This window comes from Genypterus blacodes, unplaced genomic scaffold (genome assembly GCF_046128005.1).
Source record: "Genypterus blacodes isolate CSIRO-AG114 ecotype Tasmania unplaced genomic scaffold, CSIRO-AGI_Gbla_v1 ptg000036l_1, whole genome shotgun sequence".
NCBI classification, from domain to species: domain Eukaryota; kingdom Metazoa; phylum Chordata; class Actinopteri; order Ophidiiformes; family Ophidiidae; genus Genypterus; species Genypterus blacodes.
Window position 1 is genome coordinate 52,501 of NW_027466849.1, and position 15,189 is coordinate 67,689.

Here is a 15,189-nt window from a genome sequence, read left to right on the forward strand (position 1 = left end):
AACCTACAGCCTTGACTGTAGACGATCCTACAGTTACGTGTGTGTCTGAAGTGTGTGTGTATGTGTGTTTGTGTCTGTGAGCGTGTTTACACATCGTCCCTGTATCACATTCACCAGATGACTTTCCAAGAATGTGAAGCTTTTTATTTGGTAGCATATCCCAAGGGTAAGTTAAATATTGACTACACTGCCTGTTTTTCTGCGATATACTGCAAGCCAGTGGGTCCATCTGCATCTTTTCCAGCAAGATGCCTGTGTGTATCTGTGTATGTATTTCCCATCCAGTGAATCAGGAGCTTTGCTTCACTGTGTATAGGAAACAGTTTGGCTGCTCTTTCAAACTGCATTATCGGAGGATGGAAAGGCAAACTCTGAAGGGAACACACAGGGTTAATTGATTAAGACAAAGATCAAAGGGTAAAAAACAATACAAGACCGTAGGGGAATTGGGTTTTTTATATCATGTTATGATGCATTGGTGGAAGCACTAATCAGTTTCAAACTCAGTGCAGAAGAATTATTGCAATTTTTGGTGACGAGAAGCTCCAGAGAAACCTGAGCCTGTGTGAATGCAATATGAGCAGAATACAACATCGAATGGTTGAGTCAGGGTAGGTGTCAGTGAAGGAGTCACATCTGCTCCTCTCTCGCCCTTTAAAAGCAGCAGACATTCTCTTAATAGGCCAGTGGAAGAGTCGCAGCGCATAAACAGCAGCCTGAGTCCGATTACACAGCAACCCAAAGGCTCAAAGGACAGATGGGCTCATATTCAGGAGAAACCTGTGTCATGAAATGTCCAATGTCCCTTCTGAAGGCAGTAATATCTGTGCAGGCAACTAGGAAAAGGTTTCAATGAGTCATGTGGAGTCTCTGCATGATGAGGTGTGTTCAATAATGCAAGTAAAAGTGGAAAAAGGAAAGAAAGAATATTTGAATTATCCGGAGGTGGTAACGGCTATAGTTAAGGAAGGAAGCAAACTTGAATAAACCTCATAGTTGATTAGTCTGGCTGGAAGAGAAGCTTGAAGCGTCTTTGATGGTTTTATATTATAGTTTGACTCTAGTGTCATTTTGGAATATTTCATTAGTTTACTGTGTCCTTCTCACTGCTGTGTGAGGCACTTAAGGCAAGAGCCTGACACACTCTACAAGCACTTGTGAGTGAAAATGTGTGAATGACGCCGTAATCTATCACATTTCATTCACAAGACCAATTAAGTATCTACAATTTCTACGTCAGCTTTGTATATTTTGCATCTCTGCCAACTGAATCCGCCGCTCTTTGCTGCGAGAAACAACTGGAGGAGGCAAACGCATGAAGAGGGTCAAGGTCGGAATTGAATTAGTCACCTGATCTGCGTAACACAAACTTAACTCTGCCTCTCCGCCAGGCCTGGTCAGCAGAGTCGGGAGCCACAAAATGACCAAACAGGTGCGAGTGGGCGCGAAAGGAGGAAAGAACAGGTGGAAGCGTAAAAAATGAACTTGGAGAAAATGTTATCGCCGTTGCATTTGCGCTCCGTTGTACCTGACACAAAGATAGAAGCCTCTGTTTCAGCAATGAATCACTTTGCACACACACACTAACACCTGGTGCTGTCCACACCACACAGACTGCTTTTTTACTGCCCCAAGCAGAACACTTACATCAGCATATTTACCCCCCAGTCTCAGCAAGTCCACAAATCTAAGCCAAAAATGGAAATCAGAGGGTTTAAAAAAAATTTGATTGACATATTTGTCAGTAAGTTATCATGCCTTTGTCATTTGTTTGGGTCTCCTGTCACTTCATGAAGCTGGGCCGCGGTGCTTTGGCATCGCCTGACTGACAACAGCTCCCCAAACCCCAAACAAACAACACGCTGGCCGCTCTGCTGAGAGGAGGGAAGCAAATATACAAATAACAAATCCACGCCAAAAGCCACATCCACCATATGAATCAGAGAGTCAAAGCTGCTATGCCACGGTTCAATCCTTTACCATGCATCCTCATCACAGCAGAACATTGGAGGCTGAAGGATGACTGATTACAGGTGCAGGCTGGTGGTTTCCCTTAACAGTCAGCTTGTACTTTCAGTGTAAGAATGATGAAAAATGAGGATGATGTACCTCGATACATTCACACACCATAAGGACACACACAATTATCATCTTTAAAATCATCTTTTTCTTGTGTAGTCGTGATTTTTTTTCTTGTGTAGTCCTGTTCCTTCTCTCTTCCTCACTCTCGCTCTCTCTCTCTCTCGCACACGCAGGCACGCGCGCACACACACACACACACACACACTATCCATCCATCCTTCCTATCTCTCTGATCTCGAGACAAGAACCTCTATTCCCTGCTGGCAGTGTTCGGGATTTACTCTGAACACAGCCCTGATGTGTCTTTGTGTTTGTCGGGGGGTGTTTGCATGACTCTCTCTCTCTCTCTGTCGGTGTGTGAGTGTGAGTGTGTGAGGGAGCATGCGAGGAAGAGACTTATGATACGTACTGCACTCTCGCCACTCCATGGTTGTACAGTATCACCTCCAACTCAGCATGCTTACACAATCACAGGGGTCAGACTGTGGTCAGTTTCTTACCCGATGAGGATTCTGCTGCCTTTGCTATGGATGCCCTCTCTCATTATAAGAAAATTCAAGTGAGATTTGTGAGTTTGTGAGCGGTAGAGAACTGATTCCCCTTGTGGTAAATGCTGGTATTGTTTGGCTCAAAGGCTTTTCCCAAATTAGATTCCGTCTTTTTACTCCATCCAAACTCCCATAAATGGCTTGCTATCAGGATTTAATGAGGATTGAAGCAAATAATGGTGTTTAAAAAGTTACATACTGCAGCTTTAAAGATAAGTAGAGTTGTTTGGCACCTTCTTTCCCTCGCTTGTTCCCACCATCATTAACTGCAGAGATATTTGTTGTGACCTGCTTTTATCCCCAGTGTACCAGCTAAATTGCCTCAACTGTTGCATCTAACTGCCGTCCCATTTGCTTAAACGGTTTGACAGAGGACTGACAGAGAGCATGAGAGAAATGGAGAAATGGTGATGGAGAGAAAGACAGACAGAGAGGGGTTGTGGTATTTGTTCGCTGCGAGATAAATATAGGCGGCGAGTGGGTGGAATGAAAAACAAGCGAACACTCCGGCAGGATAAAAGAGGAAACACGGAGAGAGAGAGAGAGAGAGAGACGGATATAATGACACCGGGAGAGAGACAATATGAGGGAGATGATAAAGCGAGGACGCGAGGAAGCGAATGTAATGACACTTTGGGGGGATGAGATGCCACCATACTAATGCAGAGATAATCAAGGAGAGGAGCAGGGCGGAGGTGGAGGGAAGGAGGTAGAGAGGTACAATGGTGGTGACTCAGATAGGAAGAAGAGGGCAAGACTGGAGAGGAGGCCGGGATGAGAGAGGGAGAGAGAGAGAGAGAGAGAGAGAGAGATACTGGGGTGGTACATGAGAAGAAGAGATGGCTATGAGGCAAAGAGGAAGAAAGCAAACTCTCCTCTCCTCTCCTCTCCTCTCCTCTCCTCTCCTCTTCCCCCTCCCTCTTTTTCATAGCCAGTATTGAATCACCGCAGTCAATAGTTCTACACAGCGTAACTTAGAAAGATGCATTTGATTTGTGGAGCAGCGCGCCAGGGAAGGAGGGGGCAGCAGTTGATTTATGAGCCAGGGACCTTGTGGTCAGGTTCTACCAGAGTGCTCCACCTCTGTGCTGCCTCTTAGCACCTAAAACTTAACAATCTATCTGATTGTTATGTAGATCTGTGTGCCGACCCAATACATTATTTTACAATACTGATTTTACAGCCGTTGTTATTCAGATAATATGGGCCTGTTAGATATGGAAACATTCTGAGGCATCCATCTGTAATCGATCCAACGTCTCGCAGCAGAAGCAAAGTGCAGTGTGCGTTTGTGTGGTTTAAAGTGTTTTTTTTTTCTACTGTAAAGCCAAGTGGATGTACAGTAACTACCAAGAGAAACGCTTCAAAGCCTGAGGAGAATGTCAAAGGGGAAATCCCATTCATCAAACAAAGCACGGGAGCTACCATTGTGGCATTGTTGTGTATGTTTGCATTCATAGTCTGGCTCACACAGAAAGCACACACATACTTTTTTAGCATAAACAGGCATTTTTAGTAAATTCACCAGGGTTCATTCTCTCTTGATCTTGCGCTTTTTCATGCAGATCAGTGAAGGAATTTCAAACAGACTGAAACACGTCTAACCACGGCTTGTTAGATCTTCACAGACAGAACGAACAGCTGAGAAATGCTACGCTGTCGTCAGAGAATCACTAACTTAAGATTTGGACAGTTCTTAAAAAAAAAAAAAATTGGACCAGCAGTGGTTTGCTTTGATGCATCCAACATGTTGAATATATTACAAAAACCAGAATCAAAGTCATGTCAAACAAGCAGTAAGGAAGATGGTCGAGTCATTCAAGGATGCAAAGTATGAGTGAGGACAGTTAAGTGTTGGGGGGAGGGGGAGGGAGGGGGGGGGGGTAGTGTTCAGCTGAACCATGGTGAAGAACAAACTCAAATTAATTTGGACACACCAGATGGTTTGAAGTTTGTGTGAGGCTTGAGCACACACACAAGCAAACACACACACACGATATGTACAGGTGTGTGTGTTATCGAAGAAAAACAACATCTGGTGTATTGCACAATGACCAAACTCACATTTTGATGGGAAAAGACAAAAACACACACACATTCTGTTAACAATTGGTTGAACGGATTGTGACCAAATCCCTTGATAGTTGTATCGGTCGTGTGTTATACATTCTTCTCTCTCTGAATGTGTGTGTGTGTGTGTGTGTGTGCCTGCATGTCCTCAACGATATAAGGTTAATAAATCAATAGCCATTGCTATCGAAGAAACAATTACTTCTGGTTTTCGTGTTGGCCACACACACGCACACACATACACACACACACACACACACACACACACACACACATATTCAGGCACTGTGCGTCATGGCCTGTACATGGCAGTAGGCTGTAAGTGATTGTGAAAGAGCGAGTAGAGGAAGATAAAAGCTGGAGGAGAGTGAGAGAGGTGAGTAGAGTTTGTAAATGAGGAGCAAAGGCAGAGTGTTAGGGTGCTGTAAAGATGGAGAGCAGGGTCCTTAAAGCGTGATTGTTTCAGCTGAACAGTCTGTGGCAAGTGGAAGGTTAACCTTTCTTCTTCCTCTTTGCTTTTCGTTTTTTAATCACACTTTCATTAAGAAAAGCTACCGTTCACTTTTACTGGCTCTAATCAAATTTGGTCTGCTTTGTTTTGCTCAAACCTGCCTGCCTGTCATGGGCTACTTAAACCTTAAAGCTGCTGTTGTTAACTCCTGTCCACACCTACTTTTGCATTCTGGGTTTTGCATTCGTTTTGACAGTTTTGCTAAACTTTTCACTGGCTTAAATTGCGTTACATTATCTCTTCCGGCGAGCATGATGGCAGCCCTCAATCCTGGCAACATACTGTAGGTTTGGGTCCTGACACATGCTAGTCATTCATGAGCATCAGCATGGTTTTATGGGACAGCATCTTATGTATGTAAGCTTACAGGCGTCAGTGTTTAGGATTGTTGTATTTTAATGAATGAACTGTATCACACCATGTTCATGCTTAAGTGAATGTGAGTGTACACGCTCGGTTATTCCTGGTTCAGATTGTAGCGGTAAGATTGTAAATATCAATGGTTTGTACTTCTACGTCATGTGGCATATGCTGTCGTGTGATGCGAGGCTGTGTGGCATATGTGTTAGATTGTTCTGGCATTATTTCTGCGTCTAGGCCCCTTTTGCACCTTGAATTAACTGGCATTCTTTGTATCGATTCGTTATCTGGATGACAGCTGATCACTTGGTATGTCGACTGCAGATCAGATCACGCTTCTGGCTAGTCAACAATTGTCATTCAAAGAACTTGATGAGTGAGAGCGAGTGGAGGCGGGAAGACGAGGCAGTGTGACATTTTCAATCCCTTGGTGGATTTATTTGTCAGGAAACATGTCCTGGCTGAATGCATCACATGTGACAGAGATTCTTTCAGATTGTGATCCTAACTACATGCGTATATGTGGTCATAGGCTGATGGGATGGCTGTGTGATTGCAATCAGTTCTTGGAGTATTTAACCGTTATCTGGATAAGGAATCCAGATGAGGAGAACATGTTAAAATACAAGGTGTTAATGAGGATTTCCTGTTGCTTTATTCATAATATACAGTTACACAGTAGAAATGAATAGAAAAACCCCTTGGACAATTTTTGGCTTTGTAGTTTAAATCACAGTACAGAGGCATGACTTCACATTTGCACTTCATTGTCATGGAAACTGTCAGCATTCTAATTTAATATTGCATCTTTCTTTTTTCCTCTAGCTGAATCTTGTGGCGGTGTGGTCCAAGGCCTAAATGGAACCATCGAGTCTCCTGGATTCCCCCATGGCTATCCTAACTATGCCAACTGTACATGGCTGGTAATAACGGGGGAGAGAAACAGAATCCAGCTCACCTTCGTCACGCTGGCGTTGGAGGAGGACTTTGATATTGTGTCGGTTTATGATGGTCAACCTTCCCCTGGCAACTTAAAATTGAGGTAGGGAGCGATCTTCTCAATTACAGTATTTCCTTTTCTACACACTTCTGTTTCTCTTTCTCTCTCTCTTTCTCTTTCTCTGCTCCTCCGGCTAAGCTGGCATGTGCTGAACAAAAAAAAATTGACTTTTGGACAACAGCATATTTCTTTTGACATTTTGACTAGGCAAATGTATTTCTTTTATATGGGAAATGACACGGTGAGTATGAAGTCAAAGAACAGTGAGTGTCAGCTTTAATTTGAAAGGATTTTCGGGCACATTGGGTGAATATTTAAAAAAATAAGTCCAAGTCCACTCTATTTCACGGTGCCAAAAGTAGTTGGAGGGAATAAATTCAGATTAAATAAAGCAGGCACTCTGACATCGGTGTACTGTGAAGGCTTAAAAACCTAATCAGTAGCAAAATCCAAACAATTTAATGTAATTTTCAGGGTGTAGGTTTTGACATGGTCCATAAAGCGCATAATTTAGTTGAAGGCTGTCAAAATGTCAATTCGCTATCTTTCTTTTTACATCTAAAGGCTCACGACTGGCCCCTGAGAGATGCAAGAGGATGAGTTACTTTAGTTTGTTGCCGTGGACTGTAAATTGTGTTGAAAGCCTTTCTTACATCAGCTGAAGCTCATCAAAGAAAATTCAAGGTTGTAATTTAGACTACTGGGTCTTTTGATAAACATTTGGGCTTGTGATTCAGCATTACAGGCTTCTTCCATTTTAGGTTTGTACTGCTGGATAGACAGAACCCCGGTTGCCCCACAGCAAATACAATGGAAAGGCTGAATACAAAACAAAGGGTGGATATTGTGCAATAGGTGTGAGACATCAAAGTAGTCAAGGAGCAACCACAGTACTGAGTGATTGGTTTCATTAATCTATGAAAAAGGACCGTGAATGAGGCCTATTATTAAATGTCAAGGCTGCAAAGATAGTTGGTCCTTTGAAATTAGAAAAGGATGGCACTAAATAGACTGATTGAATTGTGAGATACAAGCACATTTACATCTGAATAATCATGTTTAGAGCCATTTCATTGAGGAGATTGCTAACAAGTGATTATATTCCCCACGATACTTTATCAGGGTCATGTGTTTAATATGGTGTTGAGCCTCTCCATAGGCTTTGACTTGAAATGATACCAGCCTTTAAGATTCCACATCTATTCACTGTATTATTAATAGTCTCAAAGATACAGTCCGTTTCTATGCAACGCTGTGGCCAGTATCACAGGTGTGATAATGCAATGGAGTGGACATTTAGAACCAAGATGTGCAGGTTCACCATTTGACAAATGTTTTGTAATGCAAATGTTGTTGCAATAAAGGCAAATGGAAAAGCCCTCACAGTAGTTGGCATCCTGTGGATTCCTTATTCATACTGGCCTGCTCGTGTGTAGGAGGGATGAGCTGGTAATGCGCTGAGTTGTCTTTGAAGGAGCCGTTGCAGTTACAGTATGGCTAACACTGGGCTTTTCCTTAGAATAGTGCTCTATTTTAAGGAGAATGATTTCGTGTAGTGTTCACAATAGCGTAGACTTCAGGCTATAATGTTAGGTTTACGTGTTAGCGAATGAAGTCTGCTTTCTCATCTGTCACATCAGGATTCTCCCCTCAGATGTTGTTGCTGTTTGCTTCTGCTGTGACCCCTTTAGAGCAATAAGCTGTAATCACCCAGTTAATTATAAAGGCATTTATGTGTCACACGGAGCTGAATCAATATAAACGTTCGAAAATCCATTCAGTCCGACTGAAATTCACTGTTGAGCTGTTGCACATCATCACCAGAACGCTTTTTTCTTAGGCTGAGGCCGTGTACGCCACGGAAATCGTGGGAATGCGATTTCTTAAAGTCAAGAGTCTTTTAATTATTATGTGCTTACATATTCCCTGGCCTGTGACTGAACCAACTGTGGTGAGATTATCTCACAAAATAAAATGACTCAAGTGGCTGCTTCAAAACACTGGTGTATTAGGCTACTCGCTCTGCTCATTTTTAACACGTCTTTGAACAAAAAACAAGCCTTATTGTCTCTACACGGTCACATGAGCATGGCCACTTACCACATATCCTAAAAATATTTCAAAAGAAAACACAGGGGGAAATCCGTACTTTTACTTACGGATGAAATAAGTCTAGATTTGTAAATACTCTGACCATAATAATTACTCTGCCTTTTCGTGCCGCGTTCTGCTGAAGGTTTTTTTGTTGTTGTTTAATATTTTATTTACTATTCACACTATTTTTGGCCAGTGCAGCTTCACGTAACTGCATTTGAGAGTGCACCAACTCTGAGTGAGAGCTGAGCAAAAGCAGGACTTATTAGCAGGATTTATCAGAATGTCACCATTTGAGGGAAAACATTAGTCATACAAATTTAATCATTTCATACCTGTTAATGTTGGTAACACAGACAGTGTGTTGTTGAAGTGGCTCCCACCTGTTGATATGTGGTTTTGGCATCCAGGCCATAAAAGCCTAGTAGGACTATTTTGTCTCCACCAAGCTCAGTGGAAGAATGGTGGATTAGCTGCTTCTGGGATTAAATTTAGTGTACAGTGAACCCTTTCCCAATGCTATCCCGCTCAAGTAAGGGAGGGAAGTATGTGCTGCTCAGCCCACCGTCTCTGTTGACACTAGCACTTTGTGTGGTAGGGCCACGGTGCTGAAAGGAGACCCTGCCCTTCCCCTTTCTCTCTCTCTCTCTCTCTCTCTCCCTCTCCCTGTTAGTGAGACCTCTTCTTTGACCTTCGCTTTGTCAGTAGTGATCGTTGTCATTGCGTTTGTGCTCAGGTTACTGGCCCAGCGGGTGGTGAGCTCCAATACTCTGGGCTGTAGGTGATGTAGTCGCTTTTCAAGAGTCAGCTTTGTTGACAGGCTGGGCGGAGGTGACCTGCAGCGCCGCTGTTCACTTTGATACGCGGCCATTCTGATAACACTGAGTGCATGTTGGAGAGGAAACTGCTAAATATGCAAACAAGGTCACAATTTATGCTGTTAAGTGTCTTAGTTATGTGTTCACTGAAAAGTTGCCACACCAACGCTTTTCGTTGAATGCAAATCGTGAACATGGAATATTTTCATACATATGTAATTTGTAACTATATGTAAGGCATTCAAGAGGGTCACGAGTGCCCCATAGCTTCAACTTGAACAGGATGAGGAGACATAATTAAAACAGGAACTGCTTTGCATGTTGGCATTTGAAGAAAAGATTTGAGGCAATTAAATTTCAACTATTCATAGAATTCACAAATAAAAAGTAATTGCCACTTGATGAGCTCATTTTCATTGCAATTAATGTGGCACCTGCTGTGGCGGATCAGAATATTGGCCTCATTGTGCGCTGTGAACAGACTGATGTTTTGCTTCATTGCCGTTGGACAGAAATAAGAACTAAGAAATATGGTGACAAAATGGATAATATTAAATGTTTGAGTACTGCTCCTGTCCAGATCGTGATCCTGGTCCCACAGGCTGTGGTACTAGGTAGCAGTTTGGTCTGAGTGTAATGAACATCCGAATATATCCGCCTGTCAGTTTGGCAGAGTGTGAAATACCATGACTGTGTGAATGTCTGTAGGTGGCAGGATGCAGAACCCAGAGCGCAGATGTTAAATGCAAATCTGTTTGTGCCCAACTGCAGCCCAAATCTCCCCTCAACTCTCACCATGAAATACGAACATCACTGTAATTTCCACACACACCTGGTTGCTATCAGAATATGGAATGCAATAGCAAGGAAATGCACACAGGCTGAGTTTGGGCTTCATTTATGTTGATTGAGGCCTCTGCTGCTTTGGCAAATGTATAATTTGACCTTTTGTGACAAATTACTGGCTGAGAATAATATAAATTGCTGAGGCAAATAAAGATCTTTGTGAACTCCTTCGCCTTTTTAACATTATAAAAGTCAGAATTTCTCTGTAATGCCCATGTCAGTGCAGTGGCCCTCAAAATCTTTGTGTTCTATATCCATCAATGAGAGCCAAAGTTCAGCCAACTGGGTACCTCTGCAATCATGTAATGAATAATACAGTAATCATTTAGTGCTATAACTGCAGCACTGTAATGATAACACCCACTTCTAATATTATTCACTGAACAATATAACAATGTAAACCCATAGGCTGAGAACTTTATAGGTATTTGAGGAGATCATTAAACATGACTGACACATTAAATAAAATCTTTTCCTCTGGCTTTATGCCTCCCTCTCCCTCTCTCTTTCTCTCTCTCTCTCTCTCTCTCTCTCTCTCTCTCTCTCTCCCCTTCGCTCTCTTCTCTCTCTCTCACCTTCCTTTTTATGTAATAAGGAATAAGAGTGGCCTGTGTCTTTTCATCACACTGTATCATTTTGCATTTTTTAAAGTATGTGGGTTTAACTAAATATACGTTTAGTGCAGTATAATCAAAGGGCCACAGTGTCTGAGTTGTTTGCTTTTCTCTTCCTCTGCCCAGCTAAATTTATGCTCGGTCACTCAACTCCTGATGGCTTTCTCACGATGCATTTATAGCTCGCAGTCACAGTAAGGAAGACGAAAATGATGAAGATGTGTGATCACGCTGCAGCCATTTCACTTGTGGATGAACAGAGCAATAAAAAGAAATACAGTCCAACCAATACTTATATGTATCTATTTTCTATCCAAATCTATATGGATGTGTCCTCTTTCACTGCATTAATTGTTCTTACACTTGTTTCCACAGGTATTTCATTCACATCTTAATTTGCCGCTGTAGTATTTCGATAGTTACACACCAACACTGCAATATGTACTGATTAAATGTGTTTGGCAGAGCTAGCAGCTATCTGAGGTGTGTTCACCTCATATTAATTGGTAAGGAAATCTGGTATATGCCCCTTGATTCACATCACACCCTGTAACTATAAATTGCTGCCTCCCCTTGAAGAATCATACTTGGTGTTAATTTGTTGTGGGCAGCCATCTAAAAATAACAGACTAGGTAAACCTGGATTAAACAGAGGCCAATATAATTTGAATAAGAACCAAACATGTTTCTAAATGTTCTCCACAGTTGATGACTTTCATTTGCCAACAAGTCAGTCAGTTCATTACACATTTATAGTTTATTTGTGTGATGTTATCTTGTTTGAAGCACATTTGTTTTGCTATTTCAATGAGAGATTATTGGCATTACATCTAATCTAAGGAGTGATGCCTGTTGTGATGCTCTGCCGTATGGCTGAAGCCAGGTGTGCAGGTCAGTAATTAGGCGAAACACCAGATGCCCAGCCGGGTGTTATTAAACTCACCCAAAAAAAGAGTCAGAGGTGATTTGTGCAATGCAGCAGATAAAACAGGATTTGTATCAAGTAGTCAGAGAAAATCACTGGCTCATTCTGAACACAGTTACTATGGTGAGAAGTAGGTTATTTATTTATTTATTGCCATTTTAACATAAAGGGCGCCCACTGTATGGTTTGCTTCCTCAACACTCTGCCTCGTAGCTGTTGTTGTAAAAAAACAAGTGATTACTGAAAATAACAGAAAAAACACACAAATGCCAATGTGTAATTATAGAAAAATAGAGCAAGAGAGAGTGGTGCTCACTTGTGTCTTTGTGTACGCACGCGAGAGAGGAGAGGCTTTTCAGACACGCTAGATCTGAAGTGTTTTGGATTCACTATAAAGAATGAGACAGAGGAAATGCAGAGAACAAGAGAGAGAGAGAAAGAGACTGGAGAAGGTGAGATGAAATGAAATGAGAGGAGGAGGCACACAGAGGCGAAAGGGTAGGGTTCATGCTGTGATCTGTATGTGTGTTTGTGTGAGCGGGAGAGAGGGAGAGAGAGAGAGAGAGAGAGAGAGAGAGAGAGAGAGAATGAGGGCTTGTGTCTAGATTTTCAAATTTCAAAAACAGGCTCCATATAACACATTTCTATTTAATAATTCTAATTAAAGGTCACACCACTCCCCACATTTGAGCTGCTGTGTCTCCATTTCACTGAAAAAGCTTCTGGTTGCTCACCTGCCTGAGTGGCCCCTTGTGAGTTTTCGGTTTTGTAGTTCTGGTTATCTTGGCCTTTTTCCTGCAGATAGTCTCTGATAGCATTGAAAACACTCTACAAGTAGCAGGTCCCATTGGAGCCCCCCCCCCCCATCCCTTTGAAGAACACAGCACCTGGGCCTGGGCCTTTCATTGAGTAGATACAAACTACACTTGCTACTTTATTTATTATAATCTGCCACGTTTTCCGCTGCATATTCAGCTTTGGCACAAATAGATTGCTGAATTAGCTCACCGAGCAGGACAGACTGTGGTGGGATTTATTCACAGGCCGGACTTGACTCACACCTTTGCACAGTTCCCTGCTATTGTTAGGGATCCAGGCATGAGTTAGCATCTTTATGTGAATATTACAATAGTGTTGTTGAACGGAAAAGAACATGAAAGAAACCTCTGAGCAACAGAACCCAGAGACATTTCATTACTGAGCTCATTTGGGTGAGCAGGTAATGAAAAAATACTTAAGGGTTTGCATTTTCACAGTAACCTTTAAAGCAGTTGTCACAAAGTGTTTCTGGGTGATAAGTTAATAGGGAGAGGTCATGTGCAGAGAGTGTACACAAATACACACACAGACACACACACTCCACCCCAGTAGCTGTAAAATAAAAAGACACACTTTTCTGTGAAAAATAGGCCAACACTAGATAACCAGGCAATGGAACTAATCCAGGAGGGAGAGGAGTAAAGACAGTGTGCGTGCGTGTGTGTGTGTGTGTGTGTGTGTGTGTGTGTGTGTGTGTGTGTGTGTGTGTATAAGGTAGGAGTGTTTGACAAAAGGGAGAGAAAGAAACATACAGAGAAAAGAGACACACACACTCCCATACACACACGCAAACAAAGTTAAAGCTAGTAGAACTAAGTCCCGATGCGGTTGGTAGTTCTGTCCGTTTGTCTGTCTCCTGTTGTATTCTTGATAATTCTCTAAGCTGCTTTGACATGTCACCAGCACATCACAAAGTTGGGCTTTTCAAGTTTTCACATTTAGATAAAAGACAAGGCTTAAATTGCGCCGAAATGTAATGGAATAGATTTCTGCCTAACAATCATTTGTGACTTTTGACCGTCATTATTTTGACATTTTGATTTTCGTCGGAAAGAGTTGAGATGTCTGCACAGCTCAGCGGTTGGCAAACAAGGTTACGATTTTCTATCGGTTCATTTAGGTGAAGCCAGTATCATTGGCAGATATTCTTGACATTTAAGTTAGTATTCGATGTTTTATTTACAATCCATTTACAATATACAGCTCAGTCAGTCCCTGTGGAGCCGCGGCAAAATGACTTCACTCTGACAAATCGAAACCTAAACAAAGACAAGAATAACCTTTCAGCGTTCTCTTTCAAGGTTGCACTCTTGAACACAGCCCCGATTACAAGGCAGCCCAGAGTTCTCATTCAGCTTTCCTGTGGAGAGCGAATGTGTGTTGTTGGCAGAAATCAAAGTGACCAGGAGGAGCTGTGGTCGTTTAGGCAAACAGTGAACTGATGCTGAGTTCAGCTGCTGGACTGGACTCCAGGACTGATGGGAACATTTAGATCCACAGGCCTCCTGCCTCACCTTACACCTAGCACTGCTGAGACACAGCAGGGTGCATGGGGGAAAAAAGGACAGAAGCTGATAGGGGGGGGGGGGAGTCAAAGATAAAGATAGAAATAGAGAGAAAAGGAAAGAAAAGTAGGCTCACACGCCAACAAATACACACACACACACACACACACACACACACACACACACACACACACACACTCTTGTACATGCTGCTGCTAACCTGGATTCCTGTCACATTTATTTAGACATACAGTGTAAATATGTTGACTGTAAAGTCAGGTTGAGTTTGACATGGAAATTTTACAGACTTGTATTTGTTTGCACAGTGACAAAACACTTTAAAAGTAGAGTTAAAAAGTAGATGTTTAAACATGGTGTGACAGCAAGAAGAAAGAAAATAATGAATCAAGCATCTCAAGCAGACAAAAGCAAACAAACAGAACTGCCAACAAAAACCACTTTGACCAACATGAAATTCACAGTACTGAGTAAACTAATGTTTGTGTCAATCAGTGTGGCCAGCAAATTTGTCTGATCCTGATATGACCAGTGACATCATCCATTTAACTAAACAAGCATACAACATTGCAATAATGAATCAATCCTTTATGAATCAAATATAAATGAACAGAACCACTGGAGGGCAAAACTCAAAATCACCATCAATCATCGTTCATTATCAATAATATAGAATATCAGAGACTGAAATCATTCTAAAACATCTGAATGAACAGATGCACGTCAAGCTCCTGCAATCAATTTAATGTTAAATACTGTGTAGGTGTGTGTGTGTGTGAAGGATCTATAATAGCAGTCTTAAAGATAGAAAAATTGCAAAAGATTCAAAATGAAAAGATAGATGAATAAATAAATAAGATAAATGATTCATTTCTAGATCATGAAAGTTGTGTGTGGAACAGGGATTGAAACTGAGGTCCAAAAGAAAAGAAAAGCTATATATATCAGATATTATATATATATAAACACCCAGCTGTGC

General features: G+C 41.8%; 1 protein-coding gene across 1 annotated transcript in view; it reads left to right on the forward strand.

Annotated features, from left to right (window-relative positions):
• Positions 1-6,396: 6,396 nt before the first annotated feature.
• The window catches only part of LOC142996105 (CUB and sushi domain-containing protein 1-like), a gene marked incomplete at its 5' end in the record, with an annotated part of 226,024 nt that continues 217,231 nt past the window's right edge, over positions 6,397-15,189 (forward strand). The window contains one exon of the mRNA XM_076146995.1: positions 6,397-6,613. Within this exon, the coding sequence (XP_076003110.1) occupies positions 6,397-6,613 (217 nt within the window). The remainder of the gene's footprint in view (positions 6,614-15,189) is intronic.